Source organism: Apiospora hydei, assembly GCF_038363865.1.
Source record: "Apiospora hydei strain CBS 114990 chromosome Unknown utg000002l_segment0_segment0, whole genome shotgun sequence".
Lineage (NCBI taxonomy): Eukaryota > Fungi > Ascomycota > Sordariomycetes > Amphisphaeriales > Apiosporaceae > Apiospora > Apiospora hydei.
Genome location: NW_027117361.1, coordinates 2,673,470 through 2,697,249, shown reverse-complemented (window position 1 = coordinate 2,697,249; position 23,780 = coordinate 2,673,470). Strand labels below are relative to the sequence as shown.

General features: G+C 53.1%; 9 protein-coding genes across 9 annotated transcripts; 6 read left to right on the top strand and 3 right to left on the bottom strand.

Annotated features, from left to right (window-relative positions):
* Positions 1-311: 311 nt before the first annotated feature.
* On the top strand, positions 312-1,498 carry PG997_000854 (uncharacterized protein; the record flags this gene model as incomplete). Its single annotated transcript, XM_066805169.1, has 3 exons — positions 312-755; positions 799-1,046; positions 1,108-1,498. The coding sequence occupies 3 exons, from the start codon at positions 312-314 to the stop codon at positions 1,496-1,498; spliced, it is 1,083 nt and encodes a 360-aa protein (XP_066674942.1).
* Positions 1,499-2,317: 819 nt separating this feature from the next.
* On the top strand, positions 2,318-3,352 carry PG997_000853 (rna splicing factor pad-1 protein; the record flags this gene model as incomplete). Its single annotated transcript, XM_066805168.1, has 3 exons — positions 2,318-2,800; positions 2,875-2,981; positions 3,043-3,352. The coding sequence occupies 3 exons, from the start codon at positions 2,318-2,320 to the stop codon at positions 3,350-3,352; spliced, it is 900 nt and encodes a 299-aa protein (XP_066674941.1).
* An 89-nt stretch (positions 3,353-3,441) lies between these two features.
* Positions 3,442-4,186, top strand: PG997_000852 (uncharacterized protein; the record flags this gene model as incomplete). The annotated part of the gene is made up of 2 exons (XM_066805167.1): positions 3,442-3,832; positions 3,933-4,186. The coding sequence occupies 2 exons, from the start codon at positions 3,442-3,444 to the stop codon at positions 4,184-4,186; spliced, it is 645 nt and encodes a 214-aa protein (XP_066674940.1).
* A 2,239-nt stretch (positions 4,187-6,425) lies between these two features.
* On the bottom strand, positions 6,426-6,736 carry PG997_000851 (uncharacterized protein; the record flags this gene model as incomplete). Its single annotated transcript, XM_066805166.1, has 2 exons — positions 6,426-6,629; positions 6,680-6,736. The coding sequence occupies 2 exons, from the start codon at positions 6,734-6,736 to the stop codon at positions 6,426-6,428; spliced, it is 261 nt and encodes an 86-aa protein (XP_066674939.1).
* A 1,850-nt stretch (positions 6,737-8,586) lies between these two features.
* On the top strand, positions 8,587-10,958 carry PG997_000850 (uncharacterized protein; the record flags this gene model as incomplete). The annotated part of the gene is made up of 4 exons (XM_066805165.1): positions 8,587-8,970; positions 9,029-9,439; positions 9,497-10,418; positions 10,486-10,958. The coding sequence occupies 4 exons, from the start codon at positions 8,587-8,589 to the stop codon at positions 10,956-10,958; spliced, it is 2,190 nt and encodes a 729-aa protein (XP_066674938.1).
* A 2,240-nt stretch (positions 10,959-13,198) lies between these two features.
* On the top strand, positions 13,199-13,843 carry PG997_000849 (uncharacterized protein; the record flags this gene model as incomplete). The annotated part of the gene is made up of 1 exon (XM_066805164.1): positions 13,199-13,843. The coding sequence occupies one exon, from the start codon at positions 13,199-13,201 to the stop codon at positions 13,841-13,843; it is 645 nt and encodes a 214-aa protein (XP_066674937.1).
* Positions 13,844-14,546: 703 nt separating this feature from the next.
* Positions 14,547-15,578, bottom strand: PG997_000848 (uncharacterized protein; the record flags this gene model as incomplete). The annotated part of the gene is made up of 1 exon (XM_066805163.1): positions 14,547-15,578. One exon carries the CDS (start codon positions 15,576-15,578, stop codon positions 14,547-14,549), a length of 1,032 nt encoding a protein of 343 aa, XP_066674936.1.
* Positions 15,579-17,053: 1,475 nt separating this feature from the next.
* On the bottom strand, positions 17,054-19,223 carry PG997_000847 (uncharacterized protein; the record flags this gene model as incomplete). The annotated part of the gene is made up of 3 exons (XM_066805162.1): positions 17,054-17,781; positions 17,832-18,656; positions 18,728-19,223. 3 exons carry the CDS (start codon positions 19,221-19,223, stop codon positions 17,054-17,056), a joined length of 2,049 nt encoding a protein of 682 aa, XP_066674935.1.
* Positions 19,224-19,291: 68 nt separating this feature from the next.
* PG997_000846 (endoribonuclease YSH1) lies at positions 19,292-23,147 on the top strand (the record flags this gene model as incomplete). Its single annotated transcript, XM_066805161.1, has 8 exons — positions 19,292-19,319; positions 19,376-19,628; positions 20,004-20,358; positions 20,417-20,514; positions 20,848-21,220; positions 21,280-21,978; positions 22,031-22,561; positions 22,671-23,147. 8 exons carry the CDS (start codon positions 19,292-19,294, stop codon positions 23,145-23,147), a joined length of 2,814 nt encoding a protein of 937 aa, XP_066674934.1.
* Between the last annotated feature and the right edge of the window lie 633 nt (positions 23,148-23,780).

Here is a 23,780-nt window from a genome sequence, read left to right as displayed (position 1 = left end):
CTTGTCCTAGGCCGTTTAGTGGTGACTTGTATTATTATTTATTCTCCTTGGTTGCTGCCCCTGCGGAATTTCTTCAGATTGTTACACTTCTGCTTTCACTGTCTGCCATTTATGCGCTCGCTCCTTTCGCATTACCTGGCACAGCATTCATAATCCTTCCGAGGGTCAATACTATCAAAACTTTCCTTAAGCTGTTTCTATCTGAAAGCACCCATACCGAGCAATCCGAAAACCTCGGAGTTGCCATTGACGCTACCATTGCCGCCCCTTTCCCGAGCTGCAGCTGAGACTTTCGTCCACCTTCCGCGACAATGCCTGCACGCACGCTTCCCACCTTCACCCAGGCCGAAGTCGACGCGCACAACACGTCCGAGTCCCTCTATGTCACCGTCGGCCGCAATGTCTACGATCTGACCGACTTTCTCGAGTCCCATCCCGGTGGTCCCGAGTATATTCTCGAATATGCTGCTAAGGATGTCGGCGATATCCTCAAGGACGAAGACTCCCATGTCCACTCCGACTCTGCGTACGAGGTCCTCGAGGAATCGCTTGTCGGCTTTCTGGTCAAGGAGAAGCTCGCAAGCAATGATGATACCCAAACCGCCGGTGACAAACAGATCAACGAGAAGGTTTCGCCATACGTACACCCCCGCACAGGCATGAGCTGCGAGGAGGATCTGAGCAAGGACACCGACCTGAGCGCCGACTACAAGACGCACAAGTTCCTCGACCTGAACAAGCCGCTGCTGATGCAGGTGTGGTATGGAGGCTTCAGCAAGGAGTTCTACCTGGACCAAGTTCACCGCCCGAGACATTACAAAGGCGGTGCGAGTGCGCCCCTTGTTTGGCAACTTCCTCGAGCCTATCAGTTTGACGCCGTGGTGGGTTGTGCCTACGGTTTGGCTCCCGCCTGTGCTCTATGGTACCTATATCTCGAGAGAGGGCCTCACCGGCTGGGACTCAGTGGCCGCGTACTGGTGCCTTGGGCTCTTCCTCTGGACCCTAGTCGAGTACATTCTTCACCGTTTCCTTTTCCATCTGGACTAGTAAGTTGCCCCTCTTATGCACTGCAGTCAAACGAAATGGATGCTAACGAACGATCTCTAGTTACCTTCCTGATAACCGAGCTGGCTTGACGCTGCATTTCCTGCTCCACGGAGTCCACCACTATTTGCCCATGGATAAATACCGCCTCGTCATGCCGCCGACTCTCTTTGCAGCTTTGGCAACACCTTTCTACAAGCTGGCTCACACCGTCTTCTACTGGAACTGGCACGTGGCGACTGCTGTGTTCAGCGGTGGCATCTTTGGTTACATCTGCTACGACTGCACCCATTACTTCCTGCACCACCAGAACCTCCCATACTATTACAAGCAGCTGAAGAAGCACCATCTTGCCCACCACTTCTTGGACTACGAGAACGGCTTCGGCGTGAGCAGCCGCATCTGGGACAAGGTGTTCGGAACCGAGATTCCGATGTCCGTCAAGACCACGTAAACGAAGCACCACGCAGAATGAGACGAAGCTGATGAGTATAACAATATTTCCCCTGTACATATTAAGGCTTTTTAGGCTTCAGGATGGATTAATAAGACATAAGCCCCTAAGGGCATCGCGTTGGTGGCGTTGGGGGTATCTCTCACTTCACTTCGCGAAGCACACATGGCCATAAAATAGCAGTGATGATGCATCTCTGCACCACTGAGTAATACACTAATGGCAATTCCAAGAACAAACATCTCAAACGTATCAATGTGAAGGGCAAGTGACTGCCAATGACTGTCTGAGTGTACTACTTGTAGCACGGTGCAAAAGGCTTGCATCATTGTCGCATAAACCATGCATCTAGAAATTAACATCTCCATTCAATGTTGAATTGCAGGTATGCAGATATGAGTAAGCCGGCTTGCCGGTTAATGCAATTTGGCCAGATTCAGCCGAGGAACATCCGTGCTTACGAAATCGGCTCCACCGAAGGATCTTCGTGAGGGACCGCCCACTTTCAATCAGCCTTTCCGCCTGCCTAAGGGTTCTCGTCCAGCCGCAGTTTAATCAACCATCTCCGACTGCTGCCAGATTCACAGCAGATACCCTAGGCATCCATCAACCCTAGTTGTTCGATTTATCCATTGCTCACTGGCTACCACTTTGTATTGCATCCAGATCCAGCAACTCCTGTGGACACACGCTTCGACTTCCCTGATTGAAGCAGTCGCGAACTGAGGTCCCACTACAACGGTTTTCTGGAGGCAGTCGCGAAACTGAAACCTGTTACATCAAACTTTCAGTGAGATAGACACACACACACACTCGAAGATGGCCACTCTCGACGTTGAGGCGTTGCTTGATGCAACTGCCACCAACAAAAATGATGACCAGGATACCAAGATGACCGAAGCCGACGAGAGACCTAGATCCCAGCACAGCGATCGCCGCGACCGAGACCGCGGCAGTGGCAGAGCAGGCAGCAGAGACCGCGACCACGATCGTAAGAGACGTGACCGCAGCGGCGACCGCAGCCGCCGAGACCGCGACGACAAAGACAGAGAAGCTACGCCACGTAGCGATGCAGGTAGCCACAAGAGTAGGCGTAGAAGCCGGAGCCGTGATGATGGCCGACACTCACGACGTCACAGAGGAGGAGATGGCGACTACTACCGCGGTGGCCGCGGCGGCGGCCGTGACCGCTCCCGCTCCCCGCTCTCCCCTACCGCCACTACCGCCCCAGAGACGACCACCGTCGCGACCGCGATAGCTATCACCGAGGCGGCAGAGATGACGACCGAAACCGTAGCGGACGTACTCCCAAGCGAGATGGCACTCCCCAGCTAACTGAGGATGAGCGTGACCGCAGGACCGTCTTCGTCCAGCAGCTAGCTGCCCGTCTCCGTACGAGAGAGCTCAAGGAATTCTTCGAGAAGGTTGGCCCCGTCAACGAGGCACAGATCGTCAAGGATCGTATTAGCGGCAGATCCAAGGGGTACGCAGAACCTATCCCGCTTTCTTTTACTCCAGACACTATTGCTAACAATTTCGCGCAGAGTCGGTTACGTTGAATTCAAAGCCGAAGATTCCGTCACTGCTGCTCTTCAACTCACAGGTCAGAAACTGCTAGGTATCCCGGTCATTGTCCAGCTCACCGAAGCCGAGAAGAACCGCCAAGTACGCACCACTGACAGCTCGGGCAACACCAACTCGATTCCCTTCCACCGGTTATATGTCGGCAACATCCATTTCAGCATTACGGAACAAGATTTGCAGAACGTTTTCGAGCCTTTCGGCGAGCTCGAGTTTGTCCAGCTTCAAAAGGACGATAACGGACGCAGTCGAGGTTATGGATTTGTACAGTAAGTTGTCTCCATCCATTGTTAATCTTGCTCAGTTAATAACCGAAATACAGGTTCCGCGAAGCAGACCAAGCGCGAGAGGCGCTTGAGAAAATGAATGGGTTTGATCTTGCCGGTCGCCCGATCCGTGTCGGTCTTGGAAACGATAAGTTTACCCCCGAGTCAACTGCCAATCTTCTGCAGAGATTCCAGGGTCAGAACCAACCATTCCAGGGTTCCGCATTCTCCGGTGCTGGTGGACGAGGTTCCCAAGCGGCCGGCTTCGACCGAGCTGGAGCTCGAGACAACGACAAGGCCACCGGTGCCAGCGCTCTGGACGACACCGATGTCGGTGGCGTCAACTTTAATAACTACAGCCGTGACGCCTTAATGCGTAAGCTTGCCAGAACCGATGAAGCTCCTAACGGTGGTCGCGATGAGAGACAGATTCTGAAGCCCAAGACGGAAACCAAACCTTTACCCGTCAACGTCAATATGGCGAGCCGTTGTGTTGTTTTTACACAATATGTTTGATCCTACTGAGTAAGTTACCCCCCGACTTTGGTCCCTCAGCCGTACATTTGCTAACCCTGTCTCCAGGGAAGAAGGTGAAGCTTGGGTCAAGGAACTTGAGGATGACGTTCGACAGGAAGCCACGGATAAATATGGCAATGTTGTCCATATTTCGTTAGATCCCAACTCCCAGGGCGACATCTACCTGAAGTTCGACAAGGTCCAAGGCGGCGAGAACGCAATCAAGGGTTTGAACGGCCGGTACTTTGGCGGACGCATGATCAGCGCCGCACCTGTTGTGGATGCCGTCTACAGCAGTTTGTTCTCACGCACCAAGGCTATCTGAAATACTAATACTGTGGCCTGACAACACTTCCTCTAGGATCCTTCGATGGTAAGTTAGATAATACAGACAGTCTCATACCTCAATTTTCAGTGACTTGAGACTAACTGTGCCCTCAGATTCACCTCAGCAACCCACTTGCACGAGAAGCGATCGAAAATTCATCTTCAGCGTAGTCTTCTTGGCTGACAGCGAATTGAGCTCACGTATTCATGGTTCGGCGTTCGACTGGTTTTGTCCCTATTTCCCACGGATGACATGGCCGTGGGTCTTCACACTGATTTCGACAGCAGAAATAATAAAACAACGCACCTTCGCGGCCCTGGTCGCGGTACTGTGCTCGAGCTTACGCCCATCCCCTGCATTTCAGGCTTATGCCGATCGAGACCTAACAGCTTGGCGCCGTCCGGGATCGCTTAGTAGTAGATTTAGCATGCAATCTTTTCCACCTTCAACTGTATCTTCAAGTCCCAGTGAACCAACCGCGTATAACAACCACAGCCAGGGGCTGATGGCAATGGCCGTATGAGGTTCAGGAACTCAAGACCTTGCGCTGTCTTCCGTGTGAACTATGTGGCTAATCTACCTCGCAGGATCATTACTGCAATGAATATATGTTTCGGTCCTCCACGGCTGTGATACAAGAGACGAGCTTGGCGTCTCTTTGCTTGTTTTGTCGCCCCTAGGTACACTCGGTGTGGGGAAGTATAAATCGTTTGTCGTCTTGGAACCAAACCCCACGGTCAACTCGACAGACGTCATAAGCCTTTGACACATCTCTCGAACCTGACAGCCTTGAACCCATCTGCTCTTTCTGCCGTATGAGTCAGCCCGCATCTGGCTCCTACATTGCCATGTACGCCTCCATCGATTCTCGGGGTAATGGGGCCACCACGCCGGCGTCTAAATCTTAAGCAGGTAGGTTCCAGAGTCGCTTTTACGCCAAAGGTATCGCAATACCTTCCTAAGACTAGTCGTATCCTTGGAGCCCTGCCCGCTTGGTACAGTACGTTCTCTGACGTTCCGGTGAGGTTGGCCTTCACGGTCTGACTACCACAATAGCGTCATAGTCATGATGCCTTCAGGAACCTCTGATGGAAGTCACTGCCTCCTTTGGGACCACATAAATACTTGATGTACTGCTAAGGACGGTCGCTGTATGCTCCAAGGAGTGCTGTACAACTTTCCATCGAAACCAGAAGCGAACTTCCCAAACATTCGATCTCCATGATCTTACTGCGTTAAGCCATCTAACAAGTGATTCCAGACTCGGATTACTTTGACTAGAAACATTGGTGTCTACTGTCGAGCGTTTGCTTGCTCTCATACAGTGTCAAGCTAAACTGTCTTCTACCACAGTCCCAGAGGAACACTCAAAACATAGTCAATCAGACGGCCCTCTATGCTTCATCTGCTTCAGAGGCCAGCAAATAGGTATCGGTCCTTCTGTGTCATCACCCCGGTAGCAGTTTGAAATTATCCAATGGGGAAACACAGTCATCCCTGAAGCCCATTAATGGAGTAAGAAGGAAAGCAGTACTACATGTAAGGTAGGTGCTGGATCTGTAGCTATTTATATATATTTCAAGCGACCCCTTTCCTTTCAGTCTATATAGTCCCCCATCCTGGTACTACTTTTTGTTACTCTTCTTTTTTCGATTCAAAAAATGTATTGTTGTCAGAAGCGGCCCTGCCTTCAGTGTGCCGATGCGAGTCATCACCGAGGCGTATGGCTTCACCTGTGTTCTTCTTTCACGGGTGTCATCGTCTACTTGCCAAAGGGTCATCGTGCTTGCACTGTTGTGTGGCTGGGCGGGAGCCGGTCTTGGTTTGAAGTACATGATGCGTCTTCTTTCTTCATACTCGGTGCTTGGTGGGCAGGATTCGCGTTCTGTGATGGTTAGTAACCTTTCATCTATGTTCTTGTCAGGCAATGACTAATCTCTTGGAGCAGATAAAACAGGAGTTCGGGGCTACATCCGGGCTCGATTGCTTTGAATGCAAGAGAACCCTGTCAAAGGCGGCATCCATGTCCATGAAAACAGAGATCTAGCTATGGAGATCTGTTGGTAGTCTTGACTTCGTGGTACTCTCCAGGAGTATAATGATTAGCAGCCAAGTTCAATACACCAATGTGTTCCCCTTATCAGCTTTTTGTGTGTTGTGTTGGTTGAGATGTATGCCCGGTAGCCTTGGGTCTCGATAGGGGAATCCTCTTTGCCTCAGAAGGGGTTTGTTGAGTCTATGTGAGCAAGTCGGCGCCAACGTCGCCGCCGAGTTGAGATTTCTCAAAGAGCGCAAGCTCTTGGGAGTTCGCAAATAAAGGCTCGTCGTCGATGGAATCGATTTGCTGCAGTGTGGCTCGGCCAGTGTGGGCGACGGTGAGGTTGGATGGTTCGTTTTGGTAAGCTCTTTCTTGTTTACCTTCCCGGGATCGCAGCCTAAACTGCAAGCTCACTTCCGCAAACACTTCAATGCCCACGACACCACACTCACAACACCAAATTTCATCGTAAGTTCCTCCTTCACCAACACAACCTCCTCTTCCTCCATCACGTTCGTCGTCCTGTCCTGTTCATTATCAACTGCACTGCTAACACTCACACCCAGCTACAGCAACAACAACAACAACACCAACGTAAGTGACTGATTCCCATGCGTCGTCCTCTCTCGGGCCTGCATGGCTGAAGGGGACGGCGAGCAAACTCGTCAACGCTGCCCTCCGTGTCCCTACACCTCATCACCTTTCCTTTCACTCGAGGCGAGTGCGTTGTGCGCTTCCTTCTGTACACCGTCACCCCTTTCGTCCCGAGACAAGGCGAGCGGCACCCCCAAACTACGCCGGGCCCTTCTCGAACCCAAACACATCTCAACACAATAAACGCTCTGGAACAACACGAGGTGAACGCATTCATGGCGGCGTTGCTGTGTTCTCGAGTTGTATGGACTCTCGACTATACAACTCGAGTATACGAAATCGCTCTTGCCCACATCCGTGCACCGTATACTCGTCCCCACCTGCTCCATTTTTCGCCCCTGTGATAACTATCAGGTTCTTTAGCTAACTTTCGAAATGACAGCATCATGAAGGTGCCACAAGAGCACCTCCCCCGAGCCGGTCTACGACCGGCTGGGAATGTGGCCGCTGCCCCGCCGGCCTCGCCCCCTGCCTCGCCCTCGCCTCCGGCCCCTTCGTCGCCATCGTCGGGGTTGGTGGTGGGGTTCAACGACGACCCCGGCTACCAGGCCGACGAGGAGGACGGCGGGTCGGAGGGGACCCAGGGCTCTTTCCCGGCGGTCCGGCTCGGGGAGGTGGCCAGAGGGTACCTCAGATCACCACCCACGTCTCGCCCCGGCCCCCCAAGCCAACGGGGCGAGTACGGGGTGGTGGTGGAGGAACCACGAAGGTACGTTTCAACATATTTCTTACTGCGGTCTTTGAGTCTTCTTGGCGAGTGTGGAATTCAGTCTCATATCATTGTTTTTGAACGTGATCCTGCGTCAACAAGCTACTCAGGGGAGTTTGAGGGGCATGGTTGAACACGGTTCCATGGCTTGTTTGATACGTAAGTGAGCTCCTGGGCGTCTACAATGGCCCAGGTCAATTGTTGTCCAAGCCGCAACTACCCCCTATGACCCGATACGCGTGTTTGGAGCCTCCAGGTCTGGTCAACAGCTTATGAATACCACGACACCTCATATCCAGTGGCTGTTGGCAACCCAAGTAGATTGTTCATCCAGGCCTATTATCAGACTATCCAGTTTCGTTGCATTCAATCACCTTGCATTCACCATCCCACAATCCATATATTCACTTGAGCTCCTCCTCCCCGTAGCATAAAACCACCCCCTCTTCCCAACCGAGTTCCATCTCTCATCATCTCCACCACTACCACAACAACAATCCCCCCAAACACGTATACATTGCTGTTACTGGGTTCTAGTAACTGATTATCTTGGTTTATTATCCCTTCGATTGTTCCCCAGTCAGCTCCATTTGATTTCCTTCGGTGACCATCAATCTGCTATTTTGGTCACCTTGCATTGGAAGCTGATTCCCTCTTACCACCACATCGTTTCGAGGTTCATTCGCAACCCTTCATCTTTTCCCCATCCTTCGCAGTAACTTGCAAAATCACAGGTCTTCCCACAACCTGACATTTTTGCATCTTACTTCGGTCTTCGCGTTCTTACCACTTCTATCCCACTTCTCTTTTCTGTTCTTCCCTCGAGCAGTGCCTATCCTTCCGAGGATTCTTTCTGCTTGCCATCATTTTGGTTCACGTGGGAAAGAGATATTTCGGGTGTTCCTGACTAGACATTGTCATTCCCGTCCGGCTTCCACACACGCTTCACTTTTCTCAACCACCAGAAGACTCACATCGCCACTTCATAGAATCAATATGGCTAACTCGCAGACTTCCAGTGACGAGTCGGGAGGTGGCGCTCCTCTACATTCACCCCAGTCGTTCAACAACCGTCACATGAGCAGCTCCAAGTCGGATTCGCCTTCTGACGATGAGCTCGCCTTGGTTCGCGCAAGCACCCGGTTCGGCAAGCAGAGCGGCGACATGTCTGGTTCGCAAGGTCCCAACCCTTTCGTCGGCACTGGTCCCAGCAACTTTGGCCAGCAGCATGGTGCATTTGGCAACCAGATTCCGCGACCTGGAACTGTCATGCCGCGTCCGCAGCACTTCTCTCAGAACGGTAACTTCCTGGGCTCTCCTCCTGTCCAAGGACCTCGTCGAAATGCTCCTGGCCCTGGTGGCAATTCCCGACAGGCTATCGTAAGTACCACCTCACCTGCGCCTCACATTATGACTACTAACCACTTTTTTTTCTTAGCCTTTCCAGGAATGCGCCGACATGCAGGATCGGCTTGTCACTATTCAGCAGTACATCCGCATCTCTCCTGGCATTTCTTCCGACCTGGCCAACAACATTCAGAACCAGCTAATCACCGTCGGTCAAGAGTTAAACGCTTTCTTCCATAATGTCTCTCGCGAATACCAGAAAGCTCAATACCAAGCCGGCGAGCTTCGTGTTCACTTGGGCCGCCTCCAGCAAGAGCTTCTGGCACGCAAGAAGCAGGTTGAGGAATTCAAGGATGCATACGCCAATATGGCCAAAGACCACGAAAGTCTCTTGGACAAGAATCGTGAACTCGCGGGTCGCCTGGGCGATGCTCAAGCTCAGATCGCACGTTTGCAGTCCACGCTACAGGGACAAGACATGAAGCATATGACACAGGTCCAGGTACATCTTCCCTTTTTCTTCCTTTTAAGTCGTATGTACTGACGTGAAGCGACCCAGAACCTTGAGAATGAGATCAAGGCATTTCGCATGTCGGGCGAGAACAACATGCAACTGGTCAAAGTCGCAAACTCCGACAACAAGCCCCGCCGCAGCTCCAGCCTCAACCCTAATGCCCCTGCTTTTGGCCCACGAGCAGGCGACGACCAGACAGACAAGGGCAAGGGCAAAATTCCAGTGGCTGAATTCACTGCCTCGAGCACTAGCACCGTCGTTCCATTCAATCGCAATGTTGGCCCTGGAAACGCCACTGAGCGTCCTCTGACTCCGTTGGCTAAGAAGCCCAACTTTGGACGTCAGATGCCCCCTCAAGATGCGCGCGCTTACGGAACGGGATATCGTTCGGTTATGCCAGAGAAGCAGTTGGCACGCAACCGCCGAGACAACTCATTCTCGGTATCTACCTCGGGACAGTCTGCCTTCATGAGCAATCAGTCCTCGTACGATTCTGGAGTACAGCACAACCAGGCCATGTCTATCTCTAACGTCCTCACACCCTACAAGGGCGGCCTTGGTGACTCGACTGGTGAGGATAGCCAACTCCCTCGTCACAAGATCGATTGGGAGCCCGAGGACATCCAGCTGGGATTTGGTCGTATATATGAGATGATGGAGGGTCTGGTTGCCACTCAGCACTGTACCCCTCCGTACAATGACCTTGACAAAATGCTGCACACCAGTCATCCCGATACATGGAATTACATCTTGGCCATGGGCTTGCCTAACCCCGTACAGAGCGCTACTCACATGTCGCACCTCCTGGGTGATCAGACTTGTCGCCACTTTGTCATCAAGCGGGTCATCGTGGACTACCTCTACAACAGCATGGTTGTCCCCGAAGTTTTCCGTGGTTTCAGTGACGAGATGGACGGTCATCTGGATGCTCTGCAAGTGAAGATGCGCCACAAGTACCCCGGTAATGGTAAGTTATCCCACAATCATGATGTTCCCTTGTTGTGACTGAACGCAGCTAACTCCCATCGTCACAGCAAACGGCGGCCGCCCTCAGGGCACTCAACGACAGCGTCTGATTGAGGACCACGCGAAGCTTATTAAGCACATCATTTACTCGCCAGAGGGTAATGACTTCCGCGACCGGTCTGTCACCAAGCACGTCAACATCTTGTCCATGATCCTGCGCCCGATGCGTAACTGCACCACGGATGACCAGGCAGCGCAGAAGGCACTTCGCATTGTCATCAACAATGCCTGGACCGTCACTTGCAAGCTCTGGACTTCATGCATGACGATCCATTTCTTCTTCCCTGAGACTGGATCCAAGTTCTCCAATGGTCAGATGCGCCCAATGAACCATCTGGAGATTCCGCCTGAGCAACTCCAATACAGTCAGTGGCGCGTCATGCTTGTCGTGAGCCCAACTCTCAGCTTGCGCGACGACCGCAACCCCGAATCTCTGCGGACGCATGAGCTGATGAAGGCGGATGTCTTGGTCATGAAATAATCAGGTGTCTTCATGCCAATCACATCCCTTTGGATTGGGAAATCGCGTGCGGCTAGGATGATAAGCACGCTTACTCTTACTGTTGGAGTACTACACATGGGTTTCTGGTTTTCTTTTCTTTTCTTTGGGGTTGTTATTTCATGCGAAAGGCTTCTTCTTCCGACCCCTCCAAATTCTTTACGAGGGATGATATGAGGGAGGGAAGCACTGTCGCAGCTGCACGCGACACATTGATATCTGGCACAATAGCTCAACAGGCTATATATGCCGTTGACACGTGCAACAAAAAGAAGGAAATGGGCCGTTTCGTTGAGGACATGGAAGAGAGGCGAGTTACAGAGTTCGAGAGAGAATCGTCACGATGCTTGGGAAGCGACACCGACTTTGTCAGTCTGCTATCTCAACCCCTCGAAGTCACTCGGTTTAGGGTGTTACAGGGTTTCCAACCTTTCTCTCAAGTTCTCAACCTTCCGATTTTTCCAGTCTCTTCGCACTTGGGTGAAGGAAACTGGTTTCACGATTCAAGAGGTATAGAGGTACAAACTCGGCACCTTGAACAAAGCACGAAATGGATGACAAAACGAAAGAAGAAGAAAAGAAAAAGATATACTAGATGGGGACTCTCTGGCATGGCAGACATTCTATCTCTTTTCTTCGACGCATATGGTCCATTCCTCAGTCGAGACGATGGCAAGTCTTGCGGGGGTATGGAGTTTTCGATCGTCGATCCAGCGAGAGAATGGGATGGAATTTTTAGGAGTCTGACGCATTCGAGGGGGCTGACGATTGCACTTTGCGGCCTCAAGCGTTGATTTCTTTTTTCATGGCGGAGGATGGAATGATGATTGCATTAGTTACATGGTTGCTCTTCTTTCCGCTGGCGAGCGAAACCAGGCACATGATGATCTTGTGCTGGAACGACACACCGAGTACGCTGCTCTGAGGCTTGGCTCTTGCTCCTCTTCTCAGGAGGGGTTTGCGTCTCGTCTTTTCTCTGCGGTTTTCTTCTTTACTCGAGTTGTTCCTGGCTGGGAGTAGTTTTTGCAGCTTACACGGTAGTCTCTCGCGCCTTACATTGAGCATGAGAGAGAGAGAGAGCAATGGATACTAGGGCAATGGTCAATAAAAATTCATGGGCTATGGTAACTTCTTTCGGAGAATTGACTGTATGTGAATAATAGATGGTCTTGATTAGGAGGAGAGTAGTCTGCTTCCCTTTAGCGAATCGACTGTGGTCTTCTCCTATGCCCTTCATGTTTGCCGCGTTCGGATTGCCCATTTGATTATCTCCTGCGTCCATGCTTACAACTTAGGGTCTCACACGGCTTTTATGCTCTGTCCTCGTGGATTGCAGGTAACGGCAATGATTTGTGCGATGAGGGATGGTGTGATGTCTACGCCTTGCTCACTTCGGGGATAGAACATGTCGTTGGTTGACCGAAATTCTTACCACATCACGACTATATGGGAGAGAGAGGAGGGGAGACTCTGCTTGGTTGCACTGCTGACTGACTGAATAGTTCGAAGCGCGTGTAACACAACTTGTTTTCTCTTTTCTTCTTTTCTTACGTTTGCCGCCATTTGTAAGCGCGGCAGTTTGCTTTGCTTTGCTGTGTTGGATGCAGTCTTGATTGAATGGATTGATCGAGATTGCCAACCAAGCCCCCAGTACGTGCCACTTGAATAATACAACCACCCATGTCAGAGTATCACCAACCAACGTCCATGTCTGATTGGGCACCGTCGAGGTGGCATCCAAGTCGGGCGGCCCCCAATGGCCGTATCGGGGCAGTCCGATGCGACCAAAGACCCCTCCAGATCAAGCACGACGCAAAGATAGCCCTTGCCTCGCTCCGGGGTCATATTTATTGGCCCGATGTGTATGTATGTATATTTGCGCAGCGAATGAACGGATGAAGTACAGACACTGCTTGCTTGCCTGGTTGCCTGGCTGTCTTAGCTTACAGTAGTGCAAAGCGAAGGCCGCGCAAGACAACAAGAGAAAGAGAGAGTCTTATCTGCTCCCAGATCCCCCTCCTTCCCCCGCCAGGTGCGACATAGTAGGACTTCTTCTGATGTGACGTTCATCGAAAACACCAAGCCCCGTCGTCATCGTCGTCAGCATCATCATTCACAGTACCCGCCAAGTTTCCATATGGACTTTTCAACCACGAGGGAAACGGATTCCGTCATTCCGTATAACTACTGCCGCTCTAGCCGTAGCCATAGACTGAGATGAGATGAGCACCTACGCTCCGAGCTACTACCTATCACCACCGCAATCACCACCGCAATCACCACCTCAAGAGCCGTCTTTGTACCAGCAACAGCAACAACAGCAGAACCAGTATCTCCATCCGTATCAGCAGCAGCACCAGGAGCAACCGCAGCAGAACTACCAACAACCGCAACAGCACCATGAACGCCCCAAACCACCACCCCTCCTAAGCGTCAAGGTCCTCTTCGAAAGCAGCGGTAACGCCGGCGCCGGCGCCAACGGCGGCAGCGGCCGCCGCGTCAGCATCGGCTTCCGCAACACGCAGCAGGCAGAGCACTACGCCCAATTCGTCCGCAGCAAGACGATCCACCACACAGAGCGCCTGTCCTGCAAAGTCCAAGGCCGGTACGTGAGCGTGCGGCTCCCGACGCGCGTGACCGAAGTCGTCGCCTGCCTGGCCGGCCCCGGAGCGGGCGCGAGCCGGGTGGGCGGCTTCTACTTCGTGTTCAGCGACCCGATCCTGGCCCAGGAGTGGGTGGACTGCCTGCTGCTGTGGCGGCACGTCCCGGGGAGCAAGCGCAAGCTGTATGTGGAGCGGGACGTGCGGGACGATGTGCTCCACGCTCGGCTGGGTATAACTACGAGTACTGGGGGCCGGTCGTCTTGATTGGGGGTGGTGTTGGTGGTGGTGGCAACGATACCGAGTATCAACAATACCACGCCAATCTTACCAGCCCGGTCTCGCTGCTGGCGCCGTCCAAGACGACGACGGAGGAGGTGGTGACCATATACAGCGCCGAGGGTGAGGAGGTTGTCAGTCCTGGGTTAGAGGTAAGTCATGAAAAGGGGTCTTTTGTTCTTGCTTTACCTTGCCAGCAGAAAATGGAGACAACAAGTACTAATACCATGCTAGCCAATCTCCGGGAAGCATCGGCAGAATTCGTTTCTAGATGTAGTTCGACGTAGCATTGGCGGAATAGGACGCTAGGTTGGAAACAAGAGTGTGCAGACAGACTGTGTATTCCGGGACTCCTTCATACTGAACCCAGTCACTTCACCATGTTGTTGATCTGTTGGCATTAATCATGAGGCGTTGGAGGAGTCGGGATTCGATATCATTTGCTTTTATTATTATGATACTGCCCGGAACGTTGCTAAAAGCCTTAGCAAGAATGTTCTTATGGTGATAACCCGTACAAGATATCGCTCTTCACGTTTGACGGAGGGGGGATTCGACGCTGAGTAAAATGAGAATAAAACAAATATTGGGTTTGCTCTCCACCTTTGCAGGCCCCCAAGTCTAGGAGAGGAATTTGTACAAAGAAGTCTAATCTAGTAGTCATGGGAATGGAGTGGTGCCGCCCGGCGTTTCATCTTCTTTTGGCCTCGGCAGTTCTCGTGTCTTTCCTATCGATTCGCTTATCCACGGCGCCCAGTACCACCTTGAGGAGCTTCTGGGATGTGAGCGTTCCCCTGGTGCCCGCCTGGAAGTAGCACGTATCGACAATGTCGCGCACGCCCCTGCTTTCCAGGTCGTCATCCAACGCCTTGAGGGCCTTAGCCGCTTCCACGTATTCGCCGACTTGGAAGAACTGGATGCCGATCTGGTAACCGGGGGCATCCAGCTCGTCGAGCTGTCTCGCGGCCCGGACGATGGGGTCTTCGGGGTCGTCGCCCGCCGCGCCGTCGGTGATGACGATGATGTTGAGCGGTTTCATGGCATAGACGTCTTCGGTCTCGGCGACCACCTTCTTGTAGCGGTGGAGGTAGGAGCTGAGGATCTGCCCCAGTCTTTGGCCGGTCGGCGTGCCTCCGCTGGGCCTTACGCACCTAAAGAGCTCCACGACGCTATCCGCGTTGGTGATACCGCGGTAGCCGGTTCCGGCCTTGCCGCTCTCCTTATCGAGCAGCTCGCTAGACTTGTGGTTCAAGAAATAGACGTCGATACCGTCCGAGTCGTGCGCCACACAGGTAGGGACGATTTCCCTCAACACGCCCCGGACCTCGCCCCACGAGTCTCCTGTCATGGACCCCGAGTCGTCGATGAGGAAGACGGTGTCGAAAGACGACAGGAAGGCGAATTCGTCATCTTTAGTAGAGATGTTGGCAGCTGATGGGGCCGGGTAAGCGCCTGTTCTTAAAGTAGTTTGATTGCGGGTAGAAGCACCTGAGGATGAGACATTCGTTTCCGTGTATGCCGGCGGAGGGTCTGCCGCGGACGGTGTGGTTGAAGCCAGTTGCTGCCGCTGTGGCTGGTTGGTGGATCTCCGGCTCATACTACGACTGATGGAGAAACTCGAGCCCTTGGAGCTCTGCGTGGAGACGTCATCTTTGCTCGCGAACGGGTTCAGTCGTGACAGCGAGAAGCGGCTGCTGCGTTTGCTGGATATTGACGGGTCCATTTTTTGGACGTTGTAGGTATGTGGTAGATATGTGGTCAGGTGACAGCGATCGGTCCCCTCCTAGAGACGAAGAGGCACAATTCAAGCTTGGGTTGCGTAGTTGGTGTAGTGCAGTCAAGACATGTTGCTTTTATGTCTTGCGAACACGGGAATGGCGCTCCTTTCCACGTGGCAAAGCGATGGTGGTGGCTATGCAACGCAGGAACAAAGGCCGGTTTCCGGGCACAGGGTGAAGTAGGTATGAGTAGGTAAAACTGTACTTTTGTTTGTCTGCTTCCGCAAATATGTGGTTGATTTGTCGACAAGGTTTGGGTACCCCAGTAGAAACAGCAACCTTTGCGGCCTTGTTGTTTGCGACTATCAAGCTGACTTTGGACGGGACGGGAATGTAATCAACAGAGAAGGAGGTGCCTTTGCCTTGAGAATGGTTGACTGTTGACTAGTCGCAGTTGGGATGGACGCTCACAGCACACTCTTATATTCAACATGATTATCAATCTAAGCAAATCGCGACATCAACATCTTCTTTCCACCTTGCCTTGACATGCACTGTCTGATTGGCCGATATGGCAAGGCAGAACCAGTTCGCAACTTCGCCCATTGAAACCTTACATGTGAGGCGCATATACAGCCCTTTGATGCCGATGCTGATACATGAATTGACCTCCAAGCCTCACGCGGCAAACTGCTCCGCCCCCAACGACTCCAACCAGTAATATGCCTTGACAATAGAATGCCATCTGTCAGTGAATAAGTGCGGCTCAGCGACATTCCCTACCAGCGACTATATTTTAAATGTGGGGTTGCCAGGCACTGTTGGCCCAAGGCTCCTTTTGGCGTCGAGGCGCAGCCGCCTCGTGCGTGCCGCAGCAGCCCTTTCCTCTCTCGCTCTCGACCCCAAGGACAATGCTTGAGACCAGATCCAACCTGAACAGGATATGCCTATTAGAAAAGGGGGCATGCATCGTTGTTGCATTTCCGCGTGATGCTCTCTGACTAACCTTCTGCTTTGCGAGCAGTAAATACACTACTCGTGAGGATGGCTTAAGAAAACTGCCTCAAATGGGCGCAGTACACATTATCACATGAGGATATCGTGAGCATAAAAACTCACCACGGCGGCGAAGCCTTTGGCCAAGTACCGCTAGGTAGATACATACACTGGAGACCAGAAACCACCTGCAGATTACTTTGGTTTTATTCAGATTGCGCTGTCCCTGCTGATGCCTTCTAGGTCCGTCTAAAACCTACGACCCGAGACGAGGGCTTGCTCTGCTCTGCTGCTCCTTTTGCTATCATCTTCCAGCCCCTGGTTTGTTCAAGTAAGCGCGGCATCAATCATCAAAAATCAACGCCTGCCCTGATGCCCCCCTTGTGAATATAACGCCTGGCTCGATGTGTAGCAGAATAATGTGACATAATACAAGACAACTAAACGTCGCCCATCCCCTTTCACCCCTACCCTACCCTCAAAATTAGGTAGTCTGCTCTGGTTTCCGGGGTGCAGGGGTAGCCGCAGGGGTCGAGGCCGGGGCCGGGGCCGGGGTCGGGGCTGGAACCACTGCCTTATCTCCGGCATCTGAGCGGTCCATCCTGTTGTATGCCTCCTGGAGCGCCCTCTGCTCGCTCCTTTGTTGTTCTAGCACGTGCACCCAATCTCGAAGCTGGATATTCTTGCCTTTTGCCGAACTCTCTCGGAATTGGCCGAGATGGTGTGCGCTCCCCTGAGTCAGAGGACCCTTGGCCGCACCTCGACTGCCGCCTGCTGGCGCCCCCGACATCCCGCCCGCTCTAGGAGTGCTTGCGCCACTAGCCCCACCACCCCCGGTCATCCAAGAATATTTCTTCTTCTTGCCTCCCATAAATTGACTGAGGGTTGAGTTCACCGTACTGCTGGTTGCTTCTGCCAGCTTCGAGGCCACCTTCTTGCTCTCCTTCTTCGTGAGCGGCTTAGAGTCAGGCGCATCAGGTGCAACAGAGCCGGGCGTGCCGGGCGCCACTGATCCCGATCTTGAAGTAGTTCCGTCCTCCTTCTTCTCTTTGTCTGTCGCCGCGTCCATGCGTTTCTGGCGCTTTCGTAGACGTGCTTCTTCCGCATTACGGACAATTTTGCCAGAACCAACTACCGCGTCAACCAATGGGTTGGTCGGAGAGGCTTCAGACACGGGCGTGGGCAGGCCATTGCTCATCTCGTCCGCAGGTCCTAGAATGCCATTAGTGGAGATATAAAACACAGCTTAAGATATTTCTTACTTTTCTGCGCCTTAGTGCTGGGGCTGACTGCACTGTTCACCTGAGTCAGGGATGGTGAGAGAGCCGCATCGGCCCACTCGGGTGGAACCGCGCCGTGGGCAGTTTGCTGTCGTAGGCAAGCAATGGAGTCGGCTTCGGCAAGAAGCTCACCCATGCGTTCCTTGGTGGCAAGAGACAGTAGCGCAATCTGATCAATCAAATAGGCATCCTTGGGAATTATAGAGCCAACTGTCCGTACCAAGGTGCCACTGGGCGCTTTATCCGTCGTTACCTTCACTTCGGGCTTAGGTAGGTTGGCAGGTTGAGTAAATCGACCCAGAGGCATGTGTTCCTTTGTCGGTTTGGGATCCATGTTAAGCTCTAGGTTGTTGGCTTTAGCAATCGTCTCCAACCGATGGTGAAGCATTGCTGGGCTGACAAAACCCTCTTCCTTCCAGTCATGTAGTCGCGACAGAGCCAGGCGATGTGCCGCTCCATTCCATGCACGATCTGCAGCTTCTGCAGCAAGTTCTTCTTGCGTCCGCGCTTGTGATGGCTCCACAGGTTGGCTCGCAGGTCCAGCACCATAGAAGTTGCCTCTTCCACCCGGTGCAAAAGCACCGAACCCAGCTCGCGACTCGAAATCGTTCATGAATTGCTCCTCCTCGTCCAGATTGATACCCGTTCCCGCAAGCGTATCGTCCATATCGTATGCAAACGCCTTGGCCGGCGCTTGCTTAATGACTGGGGCTTGTCGCGCTGCATCGTTGGTGTATGGTGTTGCTGGAGGTGGGCCCATGGGGGTGGCAGCCGTGAAGGTAGCATTAGTGTAAGAGTTCTGGGGTTCTGCATCGCGCCCGGCGTAGACGGATGTTGTGCGGGAGGCGACATCGCAGCGGTCGGTGTGCCCACAGTACCTTGAGATACTGAAGTGTTTATGGGGTGGGTGTTGTTCGGTGTAGCGTGCGCTGGATGACTTGCGGCAAGACCGACAGGTCGATTCGGGGTCTGTCCGACAGGCTGACCTTGGTGATGAGGTGTTTGGTGCATAGGCGGCGGATGAGGAGCATGGCTCAGAGTGGGTGTCGACCGGCCGTTTGTCTGTGCATGCTGGTTGTAACTCGCTTGTGCACCGTAATGAGGCGAGTTATGCGCAGGAAGAGATGGTGACGGCAGACCGTTGGGAGTTGATGAGCCTGGCGTGGGTACCCCAGCTCCAGGACTCGCACCTGGAAAGCTTTGAGAAAATTGCGAGGCCGTAGTTGGCGACATGCGCGAAGGAGGCGGTTTTTGTAGATTAGGGTACGACACCTGTTGGTTAGGTATCGTAGGCGAAGGTGAATGGTGCACCTGCGCCTGCTGTTGTGGAGTAAAAGCCCTTGGGGCAGTCGCCGATGGTTGCGGCTGCGACATGATGGCTGGAAATATCGATCTCGGCGTGGCCAGAAGGTGTGAATATATGTGAGAATATGTAAACGATTATGTGGTTGTTTATGCGAAGCTTTGTCGGTAGGTGGTCAAGACGGACGGAAGGTTCGCGGCTCCAATTCTTAAGACCGGAACAGATAATCCACCTCAAAAAAGCACCTTGGGCACCGTCTGCTGCCGCCAGAGCTCTTCATCACACGCGGGAAGCAGATGCGCAGGCAAAGCCTGTCACCACAAAGATCCCGTGAACACCCCCATCCGACGATTGCGCACCGTCGAGCTGGCCCTTCCTAAATCAAGTGCAGCTGCAAGCAAGTATATATCCGGGTGCGATTTCGACGCGACAGCCGGCGCTCGTGGTAATGGTGGTTGGTCGCAGGAATCGGCGAGGTTGGCAGCAGTTTGAGGTGAGGAGGAATATTCGCGGGAAGGTCCCCCAAGTCGCCGAACTCAAAGTCACAGCTTCCCAATCCGGTTCCACTTTTATTTCGCTGCCTTGCGCGACTAGACAACTGGAGATCAATGGAATTGATTGTGGCTGGTTCGCTCCCATCCTGAGCTTCAATAAGACAATAAGAACACGCGACAATTAGTCAGCCAACAGCCACACAGCCTTGCCACAGTCTGCAAGTCCATCGGCACTTGGAAAAATCCGACGATTCGGCAATGTGGGCCTAAGCTCGATCGGCCTCTACCAGTCTACCCAAAGTCCCTGTCATCGAGCGCGCCCCAACGCGAAAGACCCATGCATGCCATTTAATCCAGCCAGCCCATCCCGACCAACCAGACAACCTCCAGCTCAAAGACAGCCCCCGAGAACTTGGGTTTTGGCAATGCGCCATTCCAGCTAACCTTGCACAACTTCAGCGTGCAGCAGAGGGAGCTCGCTTCCTACATCACCTCTAACCTCACAACAGCAGGCGAATCCGACATCGCATCGTATCGCATTCCCGACAATTCTCGCACCATGGCTGCCAAACGAAAGGCGGCCGGCATGGCTGCCACAATGGTCGAGGAACCGGTCGACCCATCAGACGAACTCATGTTCCTGGCTCTGGGAGGCGGCAATGAGGTCGGCCGATCCTGTCACATTATCCAATACAAGGGCAAAACTGTCATGGTACGGCTATCCCACTGGCGTCTTCGCAGCGCTCACATGCTAATGTCGCATTCAACAGCTCGATGCCGGCCAGCATCCTGCCTATGATGGTCTGGCTGCCTTGCCATTCTTTGACGACTTCGATCTGAGTACGGTAGATGTGCTCCTTATCAGCCAGTAAGCGCACCCTTGACCCCCCCCCATTCCCTGTCCACCTGTAATACGTAGAGCATACCACGAAGGCATCACGGCGGGTTTCGTAGGGCGAGGAGGCTTCCTAGACCTAGCAAACTCCAGTGGAAGAAGATCCTGCCAGTCTCTAGTCGCATCATTTGATGATGATCAGTACTCAGATTCTGCGAATGTATCCAGCTAGCAATAAAGTTATTCCTTTTCATGTTGCCCACTCTATCCCGTTCCGACCGTCGTGATGTCTCGCTATGCTCTTCCACATACCCTGCTATACCATAGGCCCCATATGGGATTCTGCATATGCTGATCTCCTCAAAGTTTCCACATCGACCATGCTGCGTCTCTGCCCTATGTGTTGGCGAAGACCAACTTCAGAGGGCGCGTCTTCATGACGCACCCAACGAAAGCCATCTACAAATGGTTGATTCAAGACAGCGTGCGAGTGGGAAACACATCGTCAAACCCAACGTCGCAACCAGTGTATACTGAACAGGACCATCTGAACACCTTCCCTCAGATCGAGGCCATCGATTATCACACCACGCACACGATTTCCTCTATTCGAATCACCCCCTATCCTGCCGGCCATGTCCTCGGTGCTGCCATGTTCCTTATTGAAATTGCTGGTTTGAAGATCTTCTTTACAGGCGATTACTCAAGAGAGCAGGATCGACATTTGGTGTCCGCTGAGGTCCCTAAAGGTGTCAAGATTGATGTTCTCATCACCGAATCCACCTATGGTGTTGCCAGTCACGTTCCCCGTCTAGAGCGAGAACAAGCCTTGATGAAAACATTACGGGCATTCTCAACCGCGGAGGGCGAGTGCTCATGCCGGTCTTCGCTCTCGGCAGAGCCCAAGAACTCTTGCTCATCCTGGACGAGTACTGGGGCAAGCATTCGGAATATCAGAAGATACCTATCTACTATGCCAGTAATCTGGCTCGCAAGTGTATGGTCGTCTACCAGACATATGTCGGTGCCATGAACGACAACATCAAGCGACTGTTCCGTGAACGTATGGCCGAAGCCGAGGCTGCTGGAGACGGAGCTGGCAAGGGTGGGCCCTGGGACTTCAAATATATCCGCTCTCTAAAGAACCTGGACAGATTTGACGACGTTGGAGGTTGCGTTATGCTGGCCAGTCCGGGTATGCTACAAAACGGAGTCAGCAGAGAGCTCCTGGAACGTTGGGCCCCGAGCGACAAGAACGGTGTCATCATCACCGGTTACAGCGTGGAAGGTACAATGGCGAAACACATAGTCACAGAGCCCGACCAGATACACGCAGTTATGTCTAGGAACACGAATGGCGTGAGGAGAGGGCCAGGTGGTGATGGAGAGAAGGTCATGATTCCCCGACGGTGTACCGTTGCGGAATACTCCTTTGCGGCCCACGTTGACGGCAATGAGAATAGGGAATTCATCGAAGAAGTCGCAGCGCCAGTCGTTGTAAGTATTGTGCATCGCCCCCTCCTACGACATGTTGCTAAACCCGTCGCAGATCCTTGTCCATGGCGAGCAGCACAACATGATGCGCTTGAAGTCTAAGCTCCTCTCCCTCAACAGCGGAAAACCCGAACAGGAGAAAACCAAGGTGTACAGTCCTCGCAACTGCGAGGAACTGCGCATTCTTTTCAAAGCCGACAAGACGGCCAAGGTCGTCGGCAAGCTGGCTTCCATCCCACCTCCTAACAAGCTTCAGATGACCGATGACTACGATGCCCCACTGGTCACAGGTGTACTCGTACAAAACGACTTCAAGATGTCCGTCGTGGATCCTGAAGACCTGCGCGAATACGCGGGCTTGACAACGTCCATGATTGCCTGCAAGCAACGCCTGACGCTGAGCGCGGCCGGCATCGATCTCATCAAGTGGGCTTTGGAAGGGACCTTTGGAAGCATTGAAGAGCTGCCCGAGACTAAGAACAGGGGGTCAAATGGAACTGAAGAGAATGGGGACGAGAAAATGGAGGACGCGGACGAGGAGATTACACAAACCATGACCGCCTACCTAGTCATGGGCTGTGTTACGGTGCGATACCGCAACAACGGCGAGGTGGAGCTCGAGTGGGAGGGGGCAACATGCTGAACGACGGTATCGCTGATGCTATCATCGCCGTGCTCCTGTCGGTGGAGTGCAGCCCTGCCGCCGTCAAGCAGTCCGCCAGCAAGAACCCGCATACTCACGAGCTGCCGACGCGGAACCTGCACGCCCACCTGTCGCCGCAGGAGCGGCTCGAGCGGCTGTTCCTCTTCCTCGAGGCGCAGTTCGGCGCCGACGCCGTCTCGCCGGTGGCGGTGCCCAAGCTGCCGCCCCTGACCAAGGACGAGAAGGTGGCGGTCAAGGGGAGGCGGACGCGGGCTCCGAGGCGTCGATGGAGCTGTCGGACGACGGCGAGGAGGAGGAGAAGCTGCTGCAGGCGCGGCAGCAGGCCGAGGTGGAGCGGCTGCACAAGATCGGCATCCCGGTTCCGGGCGTGACGATCAAGGTCGATAAGATGGTGGCCACGGTCTGGCTGGAGGACCTCGAGGTCGAATGCCCCAACAGGGTGTTCGCCGACCGGGTCCGGGCCGTGGTCGAGAGAGCGGCCGAGGTAACGGCGCCGCTTTGGGGATAAGGGGGGTTAAAGGGGGTGGGGTGGTTCTAATAAATGGAAAGAGAAAGAAAAAAAGCCAAGTGGCGTTTGGCGTTCGGATGAGAGACGTACTCCAGCTTTTTCGCAGTTCTATCTACGAGGGGAATGGCACAGCTACACGCTTAGTTTAGTATGTTTCCCATTTGCATGTATCAGGGTTGAGACCCGGCCAAGAGGTGCCAGACAGGTAACAATCACGAGAACGAGTTCTAAGAAACTATAGATAGACGCAATTGACTCGCCGCGAAGCAGGCCAAACCATGGTGTTTCACAGATCAGTCAAACCCTTGGTCAAACTCTCGTGAACATTGCCAAGCCTCTACCTGTTTTCCTACAAGGGGATTGCTAGGCGATTTATATTTAACTCAGAAGATGGATGTTTCTGTAAACAAGCATCGGCAATGCGAAATCGATCTATAAATAAGGTGAATTCGTCCCGTCTCTTGTCCAACCGGGGCATTGTGAAACCAAAGAAGGCGCATAACCCACTAAACAAGAATCAAGTATCAAACGTGTTAGGCCTCACGATATTATGGCCTAAATGTGGCTTTTGTCTTCTTTCAAGTCGTTGTAGACTGGATATCGGCGGTATCGGGCTTCTCCGCTGCTTAACAT